Source organism: Acipenser ruthenus, chromosome 19 (genome assembly GCF_902713425.1).
Source record: "Acipenser ruthenus chromosome 19, fAciRut3.2 maternal haplotype, whole genome shotgun sequence".
In the NCBI taxonomy this organism is placed as follows: Eukaryota; Metazoa; Chordata; class Actinopteri; order Acipenseriformes; family Acipenseridae; genus Acipenser; species Acipenser ruthenus.
In genome coordinates this window covers 29,371,111-29,390,135 of record NC_081207.1, presented here as the reverse complement: position 1 = coordinate 29,390,135, position 19,025 = coordinate 29,371,111, and the positions used below count along the sequence as shown (strand labels likewise).

The 19,025-nt window shown below is 44.1% G+C and overlaps 1 protein-coding gene across 1 annotated transcript; it reads left to right on the top strand.

The window, feature by feature from the left end:
- Positions 1-6,010: 6,010 nt before the first annotated feature.
- Positions 6,011-17,647, top strand: e2f4 (E2F transcription factor 4). The gene is made up of 10 exons (XM_058992784.1): positions 6,011-6,613; positions 9,313-9,418; positions 9,595-9,758; positions 10,215-10,256; positions 10,400-10,464; positions 10,600-10,900; positions 11,192-11,386; positions 14,137-14,184; positions 14,475-14,519; positions 14,846-17,647. Exons 1-10 carry the CDS (start codon positions 6,490-6,492, stop codon positions 14,959-14,961), a joined length of 1,206 nt encoding a protein of 401 aa, XP_058848767.1. The 5' UTR covers positions 6,011-6,489; the 3' UTR covers positions 14,962-17,647.
- Positions 17,648-19,025: the final 1,378 nt, after the last annotated feature.

Genomic DNA, 19,025 nt, shown 5'->3' with positions numbered 1-19,025 from the left:
CAGAGTCTGCACGTGTTTGGTAAGGATGCATGACTGTCAGCTAGTTAAATAATCAGTAGCTGATCAGCCATGCATCCTCACGAGGTTTTTAAATATAACAATAAAAGACGCGGCGCTTTTACCCGCGCCGCAAACAAAAATACAAATAATAATAAATAGGGGCGGGACACTCCGCCACACATGCCCCCCCTTGTGCGCAGCACACATGGCCTTTTCGGCCACCTCCCCCCTTAGTCCCCAAAGTCCCGGTTAGCAGTCCCGGCGCAGGAACAGGGGCAGCAGCGGACCAAAGGTGGCGGCCACGGTGGGATGTCCTCCTCCCACCCAAACAGCCGTAGCGTTCCAATGGCCCGCGCACCGGCCGGCTCCTCTGGCCAAAAAAATTTTGGGGGTGGTCTCCAGACCTGCCCCCCCTTCTTCATGGCCGGCCACCCTTTCTCCTGCAGCGAAATTGCTGCGGGGGAAGCTGGTCTCCTGACCTCCCCCCCCTTCTTCATGGCTGGCAGCTGCCCTTCATGGGGCTCCAGCCACAGTATTTCCTGCCGCGAAAGTGCGGCTGGGGGAGCTGGTCTCCTGACCTCCCCCCTCCTCTTCACGGCCAGCAGTTCCCCTCCGTGGGGCTCTGACCACATGATCTCCGGCCGCGAAAGTGCGGCTGGGGGAGCTGGTCTCCTGACCTTCCCCTTCCTCTTCATGGCCAGCAGTTCCCCTCCGTGGGGCTCTGACCACCCAAACTCCTGCCGCGAAAGTGCGGCTGGGGGAGCTGGTCTCCTGACCTCCCCCCTCCTCTTCACGGCCAGCAGTTCCCCTCCGTGGGGCTCTGACCACATGATCTCCGGCCGCGAAAGTGCGGCTGGGGGAGCTGGTCTCCTGACCTCCCCCCCTTTCTTCATGGCCGGCAGCTCCCCTCCGTGGGGCTCCGACCACAGTGTAGTGACCCCAGGCGAAGCAGGATCCCTGGCGACCCCAGGCGACTGCAGCGGCAGCGGACCCTCGGGAGGTGAACTCGGGAGGGGAGCCCCTGGCCATGGAGGCGGCAGCGGGAGCTCCACTTCTCCCTCGTTCTCTGTAGCTGGTGGCTCTCCAGGTGATGCGGAGCAACAGGCAGCCCCAGGCGATGCGAAGCAGGCATCCCTGGGTGGTGCGAGGCAGGGCAGGAGCAGTCCTTCCCATGACGGTGGATGTGGAACCAGCAGGTATTCACCCTCTGCTGGTGGAGGTGGGAGGGGAAAGCAGTCCTCCCACGGCGGCTGAGACGGAACCAGCAGGTATTCACCCTCTGCTGGTGGAGCTGGGAGGGGCAAGCAGTCCTCCCACGGCGGCTGAGGCGGAACCAGCAGGTATTCATCCTCTGCTGGTGGAGGTGGGAGGGGCAAGCAGTCCTCCCACGACGGTTGAGGCAGAACCAGCAGGCATTCATCCTCTGCTGGTGGAGGTGGGAGGGGCAAGCAGTCCTCCCACGACGGTTGAGGCAGAACCAGCAGGCATTCATCCTCTGCTGGTGGAGGTGGGAGGGGCAAGCAGTCCTCCCACGACGGTGGAGGCGGAACCAGCAGGCATTCACCCTCTGCTGGTGGAGGTGGGAGGGGCAAGCAGTCCTCCCACGGCGGTTGAGGCAGAACCAGCAGGCATTCACCCTCTGCTGGTGGAGGTGGGAGGGGCAAGCAGTCCTCCCACGACGGTGGAGGCGGAACCAGCAGGCATTCACCCTCTGCTGGTGGAGGTGGGAGGGGCAAGCAGTCCTCCCACGACGGTGGAGGCGGCGGAGGCAGAGGCAGCTCTTGCTGCTCTGCTCCTGGTGATGGTGGCGACAGAAGCAGCTCCTGCTGCTCTGCTCCTGGTGGTGGTGGAGACAGAGGCAGCTCCTGCTGCTCTGCTCCTGGTGGTGGTGGAGGCAGAGGCGATGGGGCGGATGCTGGCCACTCAGAGGGAGGCTGTGGCGGTGCTGGCTCCCTCTGCTGTGGCGGCTGGGCTGGTGTGTGCCGTGCTCCCTTCAGCAGCATAAATAGAGGCTGCTGGGGAACACCAGCATCCTGCCCTTCTCCCCCCCAGAAAAATTCAGGGGGTTGAGCCTGTAACTCCTCCCCTTCTGGCTCTTGGGACTGCAGCTTGGGTCCTAGGGCTGTGGAAGCCCCGACTTCCCTCTCTTCGGGCCGTGGACACACCGACTCCTCCCTTTTGGGCTGTGGACGCACCGACTCCTCCCTTTTGGGCTGTGGATGCACCGACTCCCCCCTCTTGGGCTTAGGACGTTCGGGCTCCTCCCACTCAGGCGCAGGACGTTCGGGCTCCTCCCACTCAGGCGCAGGACGTTCGGGCTCCTCCCACTCAGGCGCAGGACGTTCGGGCTCCTCCCACTCAGGCGCAGGACGTGCGGGCTTCTTTGCCTTCTTAGCACCGCCCCTCCTTCCCTTCCTCGGGACCAGCAGTTCCACCTCCTGCCATGGAGGGGGTTGGTCGGGTGCTTTGTGCCCGACCTTGCCGACGGCAAAGCACCACTCCTCCCCTTTGAGGCAGGTGAGGCAGGTTTCCTGATCCACCTGCGGCGATGGTATGGCCTTCAGGTGGATCCACTCCTCCGCAGTCTCCACCTCACCTCGATCAAAGGCCTGCACAAAGAGGGGGTCTTCATATGGGCACACCTCAGGGAGGTGCCCATACTCCAGGCAGGCGAGGCACCATGTAGCCCCTCCTTCCTTCAACTCCCTCTGATGCGCATGCCACCTCTCCATATAGGCGTCCACTTCATCCATTTTTTTTTTTTTTTTTTTTTTTTTTTTTTTTTTTCAAACACAAAAAACACTATTTGAAAAAAACGAACACGAAAAAAACTTCCTTTGCTGTTCCTGGTCCGGCTGTTGGAGGCGTTGTTTATCCCACTTCTGACACCATATGTGGCAGTCTGGCTCGCAGTGGTGATGTGGATGACGTCACGGACCAGGAAGTAACTCAAACCAAAACAGTGGATGGGCGGTTGAAGCTGAGTGCTGGTGCACTCAGCGTATTTAATAAACAAAACAAAAACAAAAGATTTAACAAAACACCAAACCAAAGGGCACGAGGGCCGAACGAATAAACAAACAAGTAAGTTTCGTGCTGGATACTCCAGCACGTTTTAGCAATTGTTTTCTTCCTCTCTCTCTCTCCCGTTCTCCACTCTCGAACACTCCACACCCCGAGTGCATAGTGCTGCTGGTTTATATACTCTGGCCGAGGGATTTAACTAGTTGGTAATTATCTTATTATCCCCCGGCCAGAGTCTGCACGTGTTTGGTAAGGATGCATGACTGTCAGCTAGTTAAATAATCAGTAGCTGATCAGCCATGCATCCTCACGAGGTTTTTAAATATAACAATAAAAGACGCGGCGCTTTTACCCGCGCCGCAAACAAAAATACAAATAATAATAAATAGGGGCGGGACACTCCGCCACACTGCTGCTTCCCTTTGCTCAGCCCAGCAGGAAGCTGAACTGGGCCCGCAGTGAACTGCTCGGGACACTGACCTCCCCCCGGCTCTCGGGTCACTGGATCCGCGATGTCAGTTAGAAAGAATATCACTTTGACCCTGCCTTTGAAATACTGTTTGAGCTGTGGGACTGGCAGCAGTCTAGAGATACACCTGGCAGAGGTAAAGATGGTGCTTCAAGAGACACATTTGTTTCTTCACAGGTTTTCTTTCTTTTCATTGGCTTTTATACTATCAACTGCTAAGGATCTGTCTATATACCAGCCATGTCTTTCCTACTTCCTTAGTACTGCCGTAAAAACAGCTGGATGAACTGTTTCAGGATGTTTCTTCACCACTATAAAAATACCACTTTCTGCATTATTCAGTCTTGTTTGGGTTCCTCAGAGCTTGCTTTTGGGGTTGCTACATCAACTGTTTGCCACTGTGCCAAGCGTACAGTGCCAGCACAATCTGTATCTCCAGGAATGTCAAAGGAAACGCGTTCTAACACAGCGGATCGCAAGATGGCACTGATTCTTGCTTCTACTGTATAAAGGCAAGCTGGTTTAGTTAAGTCACTGAGAGCTCAACTGGAATGAAAACCAGAAGACACAGGGGATCCCTGGACCAGGGTTGGGAAGCCCTGAGTATGTGGCATGTCTGTGGCAGCCAATAAGAACTGAAGAGCAGACCCTCATCATTAAAACCCTTTGTATTTGAGTGATTGCAATATATAAACACTCCTAATGATTGTAAACAGGAGTAAGGGCGCAGTATAAAAACATTATTATAATTAGAAGCTATGCCATATACATCCACCATGTGGCACTGTGTACAATGCCTCCTGTCTTAGATAAAGGTTTTTTTTTGTTTTTTTTTTAAATTTCAAACAGCCTTGCAATGCACTCCGCAGCAGTGTGGAGTAGTGGTTAGGGCTCTGGACTCTTGACCGGAGGGTCGTGGGTTCAATCCCAGGTGGTGGACACTGCTGCTGTACCCTTGAGCAAGGTACTTTACCTAGATTGCTCCAGTAAAAACCCAACTGTATAAATGGGTAATTGTATGTAAAAATAATGTGTAAAAAATAATGTAATTGTATGTAAAAATGTGATACCTTCTAACAATTGTAAGTCGCCCTGGATAAGGGCGTCTGCTAAGAAATAAATAATAATAATAATAATAATTATAAAAACACAACATTGGCAAAACGTGTGCACAAAGAAAATGAAAAGCCTTTAGCTGGCAGAAGCAATGGTTAAGGACCAGTGGACCTTGTCTTTCAGGAGCTTCTTGTATCCCCAACAATGGTTTACTGGTATTCCCTGTATCATATTACCATGCTGGTCAGATGAGATCTCCACACTGAGTTACATCGGTGGCTTAGTGCCTGGTCACTTTGGGAGCCGTCACGAGAGCGGAAAGTGTTACAATGAACAGCCCATTTCCTGTTGAGTGGGGGGGGGGGCAGTGTGGTGCAAATTATCCATAATGACTGTGACCTTTGACCCCAGAGGTCGGCTTCTCCCAGGCAGTGCGCTCTGGTTGGCTCCAGTTCACGGTGGGCTGAGGAATGGGAAGGCCATTCTGCATTCAGCCAAAGACAAAAAAAATGATAAAAAAAAGGACAACAGGTCTAGGAGGTGCTGAGGGAGGCGAAGGTTTCATTCCTGTTCTTTACACTTCATGCACAAAGAGGGCTCTGTCCGCCCCCGGCAAACCCCTTTTTGTTTAGTATGTTGATGATGGACCTCAATTGGGATTCTTTTTCAAAATATGGAATGGAATGTTGTGCACAGACTAAGCCAGTTTAAATAGAAGGGATGAGGGATTAGTGGTTAGAGCTAAGAGGCTGGGAGCCAGTGTGGCTTTATAGACAGAGCTGAAGGACTGGGAGGCAGTGTGGCTTAGTGGTTAGAGCTGAGAGACTGGGTACAAGTGTGGCTTAACCATTAGAGCTGAGTTAATGTCTAAATCCCAAACAGTGCCTTAGTATCACTGAAAACCCATCCCAGATAATTTCAATCTTACACAAAATGATCTAAAAAAAACACAGGAAGGCAGCGTGAGTTTGGCTAAATTGTCAGACCGGTAACAAGTGTTCTTTTTGGTGGAAGTCATTTTTAGACACTCCCTACATTTCAGGTCACGTGGAGATTCTTCATAAAACTCAATGCGGGAGACTTGCCCGAGCAGGAAGCGCAGTTTAAAGATTCATCCAGGGAAGAGTGGGTGTTTATATGTGGATTAGGGGTTTTTTTTTTGGTTGCTATTGTTATTGAATTTTACGCCTCGCGGCTGGAAAATCGAGCGCACTTTACAGTAAAAAGACTTGAGCTGCCAAAAATATATAATTCAGATGTACAGGCTGCATTTCACAGATTTTAATATGTATTTATATGGTAAAACTAAGTAATCAGAATAAAACTTATTGATATATTTGATAACCAATTAAATTGATTAGTATTATAATTATTTTAATTTGTATTTATATTAATTGCACAATCCATAGTTAATATTAATAAACCGTATATAGAAATATATGCACGATTTTAATACTTGTGATATTAATATAATATATATATATCACATATGTATTTTTGTCGTGCAATATCGAATATATATGATATTGGTATGCTTTTCATAAAAGTGTCGTGTTCCCTTGTGGTAGACTTCAGCATTCAGTGTTTGTAATTCGCAGACGGTCCCTGGAGTTCAAATCAATCCCAGCGTGCAGTGCGCCACTAACGGCTCCATACCATAGACCTCATTGCCGGTGGTTTGCAGGCCGAGTGGATTTGGAAACAGGGAGCCGTGCTGTACCATACCCGCGTCAGTACTGTCAGCCGAACCGAGCCGAACCAAACCGTGTTGCGAGCACAGAGTGCCTCAGGTAACCTCCGGTTAGACAGAGTTTTGTGGTGAGGGCAACACTCGAGGCCGAAAGCGGATTCCGGAGGGGACAACAGAGCGAACCGAAACAACTAGAACCTAGCTGAACCGAACCCGGACCCGGACCCGGACCCGGACTACCCTGGGCGCCATGGCCGAGCCTATGCAGCCCCAAACCCCCAGCCGACACGAGAAGAGCCTCGGGTTGCTCACCGCCAAATTTGTTACCTTACTTCAGGAGGCCAAAGACGGAGTACTGGATCTTAAAGTGGCAAGTGAAACGACGTTTATTATTGTAATAATGTTTGAATATTTGCTAAACATTCGGATTTGTATCTGCGTGTAAAGTCCTATCGGTCATTTACAATAGGGTCGGTCAGTAAAGATTCAGATATTATTACAGTAAGTGTGGGCTGTGGAGTGTACCGCCAGAAGGCATTTAAATTTGAGTTTTGCTGCTTGGGTCTGGATCTCATCATTATTTTCCGCCCAGCATTGTTTTCATAGAAGTGTTTGAGGTTTGTGGTGGATTTATTGCTTTCTAGCAGAGTAGTAACCCCTATGTCCATACAACAAAATCATCAGGAGGGTAGTTTTGTGAAACTCTGCAGTGTTTTTGTTGTTGGTGTGAAACCCACGTAGATTATGCGAAGTTAAATTGCATTGCACAGTAATAGTATTTGTAAACAAAAGAGCAACCAGGGTAGTAGCAACCAGGAACAATCACACATTGAAATAATCTTGAGCAATTCCCAGTTGAGTTTCATTTACTGACCTTTATTGTGGTATTGGTTGCTGTTCACAATGTTAGCTTTTAGTGTATTTTATTGGATAGGAATGACAGAGTTTATATATAATTTCTGACAGTCCTGTCAAGAGAAAAATGCTGGTTGTGGTAGCCCTGCCTCTTTAAGGAAATCCTGTCCTGCAAAAACAGGATTTGCATGTCAGGGAATAGATGAGGGATTTAAATATGGGATTTAAAAATATGGGGTCTTTCAAGATTGTCAAACCCCCCTCCCTGATGGGAATACCAAGGCAATAGGATGGCAAATCAAACATGTTGAATTATGAATGATATATTTAGCAAAACCTAAAGCCATCATTAATCCGTTGAATGAAAATCCTTATGTGCACAGTAGACAACCCAACTACTGTGTACAGATCTGCAGTATTGAAAGCGCCTTTCATGATAAAAGAAAACGTATTAACCTTGCTACTATTTGTAACATTTTATGTCAAAGTAAACATTACAAGAGGTGTGCTTTCAATGCTCTTCACAGGAAGCTAAAGGATCATTTCCATATATATTTATTTTCCAGTAGTGTTTCTTTTATTTTTTTTACATTCATTTTTTAACTTTCACTTTTTATTTTGATTGTGTGGTTTACTTTCAGTATTAGTTTTACATCTGCTTTTTGAATAAGTGTTTGGAAAATGCTGTTCAGCTTGGTTCATTTCTTCAGTAGTCTATATTAATTATTCATTCTTCTGCAGAGCGCAGGATGTGTTACTGAAAGAGATGAGTTGCTTAGCACATATCTTGTAGTTTGGTAATGATTTAGCCAATGTTTCTTTCTGAACAGTAGCAATGGCTTCCTGTTTGAAAATGCTGCAGGCTCACACTTGTGGTGATCTGGATGCTAGTAGGAGCCGCAAGAAACTGTAATTTTCTTTGCTCAGTAGTTTTATTTCTTTAAATCAAAGGAGCATAGCTAGTTGCCTTCTGTCTTAGGGCAAATGCTCATGCTTTGTGTTTTCTAACAATGGATCAGTAGCAGACTCTTCGTGAGTAATTGTGAAATTGCTCTGTTCTAATAATATCGGAGCTGAACTGGGTGTAGAAAGAATAACCACAACTGCTTTGGGTGGTGTAGGTGTTTGCTGGTGGATGCAATTGAGTTCTAGGCTATTGATAGCTCTTTTGAAACGCCATCATTTAGTCAGTCGGTGCGTTGATGCAGGGGATATTCTGAGCAGGTTTGTGTGTGTGTGTGTGTGTTTCCCACACTTTCCACTCTGTGTAGAAATAGTACCTTTTTGAATGTTGATTTCACGTTGGTGACTCCACAATGAAACCATTAGAGACTGGTGTTTTTTGGACACTTTGACACTTTGTTTTTCACCCCCTCTGCTGTTGTAAACTGATCTTCAGCCCTGAAATGCTTCATGTGCTGCTGTGCCAAAAAAAACTTTAATGTCCCTGTTTTGTAGAAAGTGACATTGGATCCAGGGTCTCGAGTGTCATATGGTGAAAACAAGGAAGCAGTTTTGAATTGTTTCCAGAGAGCTATCTTCTGCATGATTGCATATGACTTTGTCTGTGTTTTGCCAACATGCAATGAACTAGGCTTTTCCAATTATTGATTAATGATTCCGGATGGGAACATTTGTTCTGGACTGTGCTTCATTTTCTTTAAAGGTAGTGGTTTCTTAGAGTAGTTCATTGTGGTTGGGCCTGTTTGTGGTTTGTTGATGTAATCACAGATGTATTTCTTGGTAATGTATTACTTGCTTAGCAGACTTTTGTTGAAGAGTAGGAGGCCCTGCTACTGGTTAAGGAATTTCTGCACACAAACATTTAGTTCAAGGTAGCAAGGGGCTCTTAAACAAGACACCCTACGAAAGAGATGAAACCAGAAGATCCCTCATGCTTGGTCAATGTCGGCTGCTAGGGGCTGCATTTAGATCTATAGTGTAATGTATTTGCACGTGTTGGTATAGTCTGTGTTTGTGTTTAAGCAGGAGCAGACATTTTTTTGGCGGTTAATTCAAGGCATTGCATTGATATTACTTCCACACACCGATGGGCAGTATTCCCCTTGTCTGTTTGTTTGCACAATAAAATGCATGAGTCGGTGACACAGGCACAGTGCTAACCTTGTAGTAAAAAAATACTGAAAGCCATGATTAATTAGAGGCTCAGCTGACCTGCTGAATTTTCTGATGGTCCTGTAATTGCTATTGCAGGCAGCAGACACCCTTGCAGTCAGACAGAAGAGACGGATCTATGACATCACCAACGTCCTTGAGGGAATCGGGCTGATAGAGAAGAAGTCCAAAAACAGCATTCAGTGGAAGTGAGTTGAGTGAGAGTGTTGAACACATAGCCGTGTCTCCTCCTTCCTCTCCAGTCACTCCTTGCTGAGTTTCTCCCCCTCTCTTCCCACGTCTTCCGTTCCTCACTAGCTGTAACTGTCATGGTATGGGAAGTGCCTCCTAAACCCTTCCTTCCCCCTGTGTCTCTTTCCCTCAGAGGGGTCGGCCCCGGCTGTAATACGCGGGAGATTGCAGACAAGCTGATTGACATGAAGGCGGAGCTGGAGGACCTGGAGAGACGGGAGCACGAGCTGGATCAGCAGAGGGTGTGGGTGCAGCAGAGCATCAAGAACGTGACCGACGACATCCAGAATAGCAAATATCCTTTCTTCCACTGCGCTGGCTGTGCTGTCAAATCCTTCAAGGCACTGTTGTGTTATGTGTGTTCAGCATGATGTGATTATTTGAAATTTTACTTGGAAGGTAAGGTGCTTGCGGTGCATATTGCCACCGGGGCCCGTACTCACATTTTTAACTGTCTTGCAAAAAGCTTGTATATAATTAAACTTGGTGTGGACATTCCTTGGCACAACTTCTTTATAATATTTAATTATAGGTAATGCGTTACTCAGTTGTGGCTCTGTCTATCATGGGGTGAGGGGGCGGGGCAGGGGGGGGGTTAGTGTAACAAATAATAATAGTGGTCAGGCGTCAGGCTGAGCAAAGCTGATACTGAGAAGTCTTGAGAGCTATACAGATATTGAGAGATTTGCCATCTCCACGCAGCTAAATACTGCAACATATCCCCTGCACTTTGTCCTTAACAGATGGAAACATTAGCTTATGTAACCCATGAAGATATCTGCAGCTGCTTCAAAGGTAACTACTTTATTCTAATGTCCATCGATTTGCCTTTGAGGCCTGTGAAACGTATTGCTCTGGGCTATATAATACATGTTTGGCGTGTCTTGCTTCAGTATGCACTTATGACCTAAACTTGACCTCTTGTCCCCTTGCTGTAGGGGACACCCTTCTAGCTATCCGAGCTCCATCAGGCACGCAGTTGGAGGTTCCAGTCCCAGAGGGGGTAGGTACTGCTTGGTATTTTTGTTAAATGGATAGTCTTTCATTAGACAGTTGGCTCTAATGGACTGGCCTGCAATGTGTGCCTGACCCATTTTTGCCTCCCTTACCCCCATCTCTTTCTTTCTCTCTCTCACAGGTGCTGAATGGACAGAAGAAGTATCAGATCCACCTGAAGAGCACGATTGGCCCCATCGAGGTGCTGCTGGTCAACAAGGACACAGCCAGCTCTCCGCCCGTGGTGTTACCAGTGCCGCCTCCCGAGGACCTGATTCAGAGCTTGCCCACAGCCACCACACCAGCCACGCCCAAACAGCCCACCCTGGCCTCCCAGCCAAGCACTCCGCAGCCTACGCTACAACCCTCCACTCCAGTGCCAGCCAGCCAGGCTGCCCACCAAACCACACCCCTGCCAACGGCCTCGCCAGCCAGCACCGCTGGTAACTAGCAACCCCTTTGTCAGTCCATCGGCTGGCATTTCCACATTTTAATAACTTTAAGAGCTGTTTGCTTTTGCTCTTTTGCAGTAATAAATGAATGCAAGTTTAGCACCGGGTTATAACATACATATATATATATATATATATATATATATATATGGTATGTTTTTTGTTTTTTTTAGATTAACTGTGAACTGAACTCGCTAGCTTTCAAGACCTCAAAAGTCTTTTCAGCAACAGCATGTATATTGAACATCACTTTTTTTTTTTTTTTTCCTCTTTCTCTCTCAGTCCACACTATGCCTGCACCAGAGGCTCCCAGCAGTGGACTTGACCTCTCCCCACCAACAACAGAAATACCAAACACCAACCAGTCAGCGTCCTTAGACACCCAACCCCTCCAGTCCTCTGCCTCATTGGACAGCAGCACCGCCCTTCCTGCATCGTCCATGTCCTTTGAACCTATCAAGTCAGATCCTTTAGAATGTAAGTACCTCTTTAGGGCAATATACGCTGCAATATAACAATGTTTTTATGAAGTGCACGAAATACAGTGACCTTGCATATATGTGGCAAAAGAAGGAACTTTAATTTCCTGTTCCAGTACAACATGTGTAAATACACTCCTGTGTGACACGGTCCTCCCATATTGAAATATACTGATGTCAGATACTGTTGGTCCAACCCAGCCAGCTGTCAAACCAGATACGAACAGGATATAATGCTGGCTAGGAGCCGACGTGCCACATTTGGACTATTCTGGGGACACGAAACTACAAATGTTATTTTAGGTGTGGATGCTACACAGGCACCGTTTTCTAGTGCAGAGGAAGAAGATTGACTTGTTTGGTTTTTCTTATGAATTCTGTGGCTTGTTAAAAAACCCGCTACATTACAAACCCTGCCTTAGACAGAAAATGAGCTGAGGAATAACGCTGCAAACGGCAGTTTCAGAATGAGTCCCTGCTCGGGTTATTGCTTCTCATTTCTGCCGTGTAACATTTGCGTGCAACTGTATTCACTTTGCACTGCACAGCAAGTGCTGTGGAGATCATGACGGGGGGTGCACCCGTAGCTGTGCTGTACACTGCCCTGGTGGAGATGAGGTTAGATAAGGACAGTGACACAGCAGGTGTTGGCATTGCAAGGAGGGGAACGGTTGCACTGAGTTCCCTTGGGTAAAGCCTACATCTCAGTATTTTAAACCCCTGTCAGGAAGGCAAGGCAGGCTGCACTTTCCTGCTCGGTCAGTGCAGCTGTGCTTGTGAAGGGGATTTCAGTTATAGATGCATTATCAAGTCATGCAGTTATTCATAATCTAGGCCTGCTGTATTCACAGGGGAAATCTGATACTTACTGTAACTTGTCATACTGTTGTAGCCTGTAGGGTTAATTGAAATATGCAGCATAAGTGAGTCTACACAGTAGCTATATATTTTGTCTACTGTACATATAAAATGACGCAAATCTTTTTATGCATATGGGATTTTTCTCTTTCAGAATGTATTCTACTATTTTTAAAATGAAACCTACGTTTAATTGGTATTGTATTTCTATACTTATGGAGATGCGAACTACAATAATAAGAATAATGCTACTTTTATCTGAACAAAAATGGTTCATTAGTTTGTTAATGTAAGGTCAGTCATTTCCCTTTTAAAAGAGCGTTTGGGTCTTGACAGGTTAGCCAGTGCTGGTTTCACGCACAACATTTGAACATTACTAGAATTAAAGTGGAGCAGATGCACAATATTTATGATCATTGTAGCCAAGAAAGTGTCGCAAAGCGCTGAGGGTGTCATGGGAATCTGCACTCCAGCTGGACTCTTAGATCAGCACAGTCGATGACTTTACTGGCCTGGATACTGTAATAATCCAGATTTACATTCTCGATTCCCACTCCTCTGGGTGCAGATCATCAGCTATGCACTTCATTGAATCGCACACTTGGAATAATAGTGTGGAAAGTGTCTGCAAATCGATGGTGGTTTTAAAGTTCACAGGTCTCCAGTCTGTGGGCTACGTTTTGCTCAGCATGACTCCAATTCACATTCTCTGGTTCACGTTTGTGTGAAACATGCACTGCTAAAGGGTTTTTTTTTCCACTTGCCTCTGAATCTGTGGTGATGGTTGTACTGAAAAGGCTTTCTTTCCCCTGTTTATTGTGTGGGTGTGTGTGGGTGTGTATGTGTGTGTGTATATATATGTGTGTGTATATATATGTGTGTGTATATATATATATATATATATATATATATATATATATATATATATATATATATATATATATATATATATATATATATATATATATATATAAAATAAATAAATAAATAATTATATATATATATAACACACCTTTACCCATTGCAGAAGAATCTTAAAGATTCACCATTTTCAATGCAGTCCTCATGCTTGGTGTTTTACATTATATTCTGCATTGGGAATTAAGTAAAAGACCATGTTAGTCAGAAATCTGTAAGTTTTAGATAGAATGTTTATGCTAGCTAAAGCATGAAAAGGTCTAAACTGAAGCTAGTCGGTTATAAACATACAATCAATCTTCTTAAAGTTTAAAAAAAAAAAAAAAAAAAAAAGTCATGAAACAGCTGCTGTTTTTATAGCAGGCTACATATACCAAAGTGCAAGGTCCAGGGAGCATTTAGTACACTATTGATCCCTGAGGGGTTAAAGAGTTATGAGGCAGCTGCACATGTCGGCTTTATTTGAAATGAATAATAACTGGTCATGTTATCTTCGGTTCAAACGATGAGCCGTTAATGCAGTTTACACAGTACAACAGTGCCCTCTTCTGGAGTAAAACAGCATTGAAGATTTTAAGACCTAATCTCTGGTCCAATGCAAGGAGCTTTGTACAAAATTCAGCGTGAAATCGGGTGAAATCATGAGCGCCTTTTGTCTTGAATAAGGAATTAATTGTTTATGGCAGCAGTTCAGGATTAACTGCGCACAATGATCAGCAGTATGTTAAGTGAACAGCCTAGCAAAGAGTTTCAAATATTTTATTAAATGGCAGTAATGAACACATAAGTCTACACATTTATCTGCGATTTGAGGATCCTCGGATCGATGGAGTATTTCAGAGTGTTCTTTACTGCTTAACTAAAATATTAATGTTGGAGGAGCACACTGACGCAATGCCACCTGGTGGTTTTGCTGTGAAACTGCAGAAAGTTCAGTAGACGACCTGAATTACTTTTTTGTTTCTTTTACAGTGCTCGATTTCCCCAAAGAGTTATCAGAAATGTTTGATCCTACTAAAGGTATGTATTTTATTATGGATGGATTGATTGATTTTTAACGTAGGATCACAGTGAAGTACTAAGCAGTTGAGATGTTATTGTAGTTCTGTTTTAAATCCCACATTTTCCAAACCTTTCATGTCTGTTTCACACATTTTGAGGTAAAACAAAAAAAAAAGTGACGGGATTATAATCAGAGCTGTGCTTGTTAAACTTCCGGTTGCCTGGCACAGTTGGTCTTGTTCAGCTGGAGCCAGTAGATGATTCTCTGAACTATTAATATAGAAATGCAATGTGATTCTCCTCTGCAGAATGTATGAGCGCAGACCTGCTGGAAGAACTCATGTCCTCAGAAGGTATGTGTTCTGTACTAGTACATTAATAAACTGTAACGGCTTCAAAACCACAACAAATTGGTAATGTTAATGGCTCCTACATATGCCTGAATAGGATATCCCCTTCAGTCCTAGCATGTACCATCTGTTTCTGTTTTATCAGGTGTGTTTTTTCTTGGCATGCTCGTACCCCATACAGTTCAGTAGGTTTATTTATTGTGACCTGAGGGTTTATTGGTAGTTTTAAAGCATTAGATTGTATTTCTACAGGATCAAATGATGAGTGCATGTTTCCATGCTTAGTTTATACATTTCGAATGCTATATAAATGTTTTTTCCCCCCTCAGTGTTTGCTCCCTTGCTGCGGCTCTCCCCTCCCCCTGGCGACCACGACTACATCTACAACCTGGACGAAAGTGAAGGCCTCTGTGACCTTTTTGATGTCCCCATCCTCAACCTTTGACCGACTGAACTTTGCCATTTGGGGCGCTTGTGAATAAGGACTTCAGAGACAAAACTAAAATAAATATTTTTGCCATTTTTAAAAAAAAAAAATCTACATCTATTTTTGGATCCTTGTTTGTGAGAGCTGTTTTCGACGACACAAGAACAACGTTTTTAATTTCCTGGACCCTGGCAAACTGACTTAAATTGAACAGGAAGACCCCTGTTGACCTCTGTGACACATCAATGGCTTCTAGGAACAAACAGATTCCTCTCCAGGCTGGCCCTCAGTAAAATTTAAGAGACACAGTTGTGGAAGCTTCTCATCTGCAGCTACTCTCTCAAAATTCTCTGCAGAACAAAATGCAGAAGTGCAGAGGCTGTGGTATATGCCTTGTTGTATATGTATTTTGTATAGTTTCATATTAATCTTTATTCAGCATGCTGGCTTAGCACACTACAGTGATGTCACTATGCATGTTGACCAATGGTCTGATATCAGGACAGTTAAAAGCTCAACTCCCTTATGAATGACTTGCTTTTAAACAAAAAAAAAAAAAAATCCTCTGTTTGTCTGACATTTTGTGAGTTTTCAAATCTTTCCTATTTTTAATGAGTTAAAAAAACAAAAACTGATAGCCATTTTACATTTCCTCTCATGTACTATCTGTGTTTTAAATAGTTTGATTTGCAGAAGGGGGAAACAATTGTTACTTGTGCTCCATGTGTTGCACTAGAGAACATACTTTATTCACAGTGCAGGGGTTACAAAAGAGAACAGTGGAAAGGTAAACCTTCAAACACAAATGTTTGGAAACTGAGAGGTTTCAACAAGAATACAAAGCTATGTATTTTAATTTACATAACTGTAATTTATCTTGAAGCCGGCAGTGGAGAATAATGCAACCCCCTCCCTCTACCTGGCCTCTAGCTGCATGCATTGAGACAATGCTGTCCGCTCCCATCTCAGCCACAGTGCATGGCACAGCCACGTTATGTGTATAGTTCCGAGTGTGGTGTGTGTTTGTTTAACCCCAGAAGTAGGTATTTCTCTCCTCTTACAATTTCCATTTTACTTTGATTTACATTTAATGGTTTTACAATATCCGGATCAAATAAAAGTCATAAACAAAAGACATCTTGGCAGCTCTAGGTGGCAATTCAGTCCTTTGGTTATCAAGGGGGAGGGGTGAGGGGGTTGTGATAATAGTCGTTCAGTGACTCAGTGATAATGCTGTTTATTAAGGGGGGTGGGGAGGGTTAGAGAGTTGACCTATATGCTCACATTTCGGTAGATCAGGTTCTGTGAACCTGGTGTGTGGAGAATATGTATTTTTATTTCCTCTTGCAGCTTTCTGCTAGGATTGAATATGAACTCTAGTGTAGTGCCAGGATTCTTTTTATAGATACTGCTGTGCCAAAGCTTCTAATTTTACCCTGCGTAAATTACTGAAAAGGAAAATTAAAAAAAAAAAAAGAATTTATTGCTTAAGGCTATCTGCATTGCTGTACAAATGTACTGTGCCTGCGTGTGTGCGCATTTTTGTTTTAAGCCAGTAACTACAGATAAAACCTCTAACTGCTGTATTTTAATGAAATGAAACAGAATGTGGATTGCTGATCCATGCTAAAACATCGAAACATGAGGCGACTTTCAGGAAACTTTGTCCACTGTTGAAGCAAATGGAGTGAATGGGGGGTGGGGTTGCTTGAAAATCTTAACTTTGTTTTCTGAAAAGTTTTCTCTTCTAAATAATCCAGCTGTTTTCTTCCACTTAACTTTGTCCTAGTGTCGGGCAGAACTGCCCTTTGTGCTCCCAAGTCGCATCTTTGTTTTCTTTTTATATACTATGAACTTTTGTGACAAAATGCCTGTTTCACTGACGCTGTGTTTATGTGAATTGTCTGTCCTGTCCGGTTACTCAATTTTAGAACTACAGGTTTTGTATGTTGGGATACTTTACCCTGTTATTAGTGTGTGTGTGTGTGTGTGTGTGTGTGTGTGTGTGTGTGCAGAATATTTCGGCAAGGTGTCTTTATTAAGAGGTCCCAACTAATTAAGTTCCTTGGAAGTACTCAAGGAGTTTTCGTAGTAGCTGACTGCCCTTCCCTTGCAGTTTGCTGCTGCTGAAGGAATATTTTAATCCTATTAAATCTGTACCATGATTGCTCTTTGCCTGTAAATATGACTTTTTGTTTTGTTGCGTTTGCTGTTTTTATGAATTCCAAGTACCATCTTGGCATTCAATGTTGCATATAACTCAATGGTGCTAGTGTACCCTATATACTACAGGCTTCTTTGTGAGGCTGTGCCACTTCAATGAGACTCCTAGGCTCTTCTGTGTATACCTTATGAACAGTTATTTTTATATTTGTGGAGTATATAATCGTATCATCATTTTTTTTCTTTTTTGTAGACAGAGTAAAGGTATAGAACCAAGTCATCTCGAGAAACAGTAGCACTTTACAGGAGGAAGCAGGATGAGACTTGTTGGCGTTGGGAAGTTAAGCCATTTCACAAACATTCTTTCCTGTCCAGGGAATTTTTGTCTTTTACAGTTCAGGTTTGAAAAGGTTGGAGAGAGCGAGGCATATATGTAAAAACAAACAAACAAACAAACAAACAAAAAAGTGTAATTAACTGGTTCCCTATGGCTGCCATTATCCTGAACTATCCAAATAAAGAAACGCATTTTAACTCTGAACTGCATGGTTTGGTCTTGTGTTTTAGATACTGTTCTTAGTCTAGTAAACAGACATATTAATGTAATGTATACATTAGCAGTATCTAATCTGTGGGTGCTTAATAATAAAATACACACACCACTTCTGAAAGAAGACAACCATTGGTAGCAGAGCAATTCATGTCACAAGAATTGGTGTGATATGGAACGTCCAATATAAACCTATTACAATAGTTTAATAATTTAAAATTACAAACATTTAATATTAACAGTATACAATTTCCAGCTTACTAACACATACACATATACACATATACCTGGTCTTTTTTCTTAAATGATTACATTAAACATCCAATTGGGTCTTAAAGTCCTAAAAGAAAATACTTAATTCTGTGTTTAAAGCTGGAGCTGCATGGTTACCTTCTGCCCTAATGCTACTAGATACTGCAATTGCAGCATTTAGCCATTGGGTGGCATGTGTTCTATTCATTAGCACCATTTTGGGCAGCCTGTGGCATCCTGAAACATTTGAATTAAATATATATATTGCCTGTCCCTCATGAGATCTCACTGTAGTTTCAATCAAGTTTTTAGAAATATATATTTAATAATAAAATCAAAATAGCCCATCGGTTCATGTCTGGTTCTTTTGGAGCTGATTGATCTTAGAACTTCGTGTAGTTGTCGTCTCTTAAAGGATCCCAAAAATTCAGCCACAACAACAATGTGACTTGAGTACCTGCCCCATACACTTAACACTCTGTGCATCAATAGCGTCTCTTACCTACAGCTTTAAAATGTTGATTAGAGCTTTGCCATCTTCACAAGTACACCAGACACTGCGGAGTGATTTGATTTTGCCTGTCTGCTTCCCATGCCTGTCTACTCGTAAACCTGAAATGAAAACGTTTGTTTGTTTGTTTTCCTATGGCGAGTTATCTATGCAACCCCCCTGTATGTATCAGATGTTTCAAGTTCAGTGAGTTCTACTTGCTAACCAAAATACATGGATATCTGGAATTATCTGGCAGTCTGGTCTTGTTTTACCATACAAGTCACAGCATGTTTCTTTTAGGGAGCAGCTCAAGGCAGTAATCCTGCACAGTTAGGACAGCTCACACCACAAAAGCCTCTAATAGCCAGCATGAGGGCTGCTACAGTACACCAGCCCCCTTAAGATGCCAGGTAACCTCACTCAGAAAACGAGTTGGTTTAAAAGGGGAGCAAAGTAGAACCTGCTTCATTTACTTCCCATAACGTTACAAGCATAGGGAGAGAGGGGGACAACCCACTACACATGCATATTTCAATAGGCATAGATACCGTACAGTATTATACTTAACCCAATCTTTTGCACAATTGCGCAGACAAAGATCATTACTGCTTACATCAGTTTAAA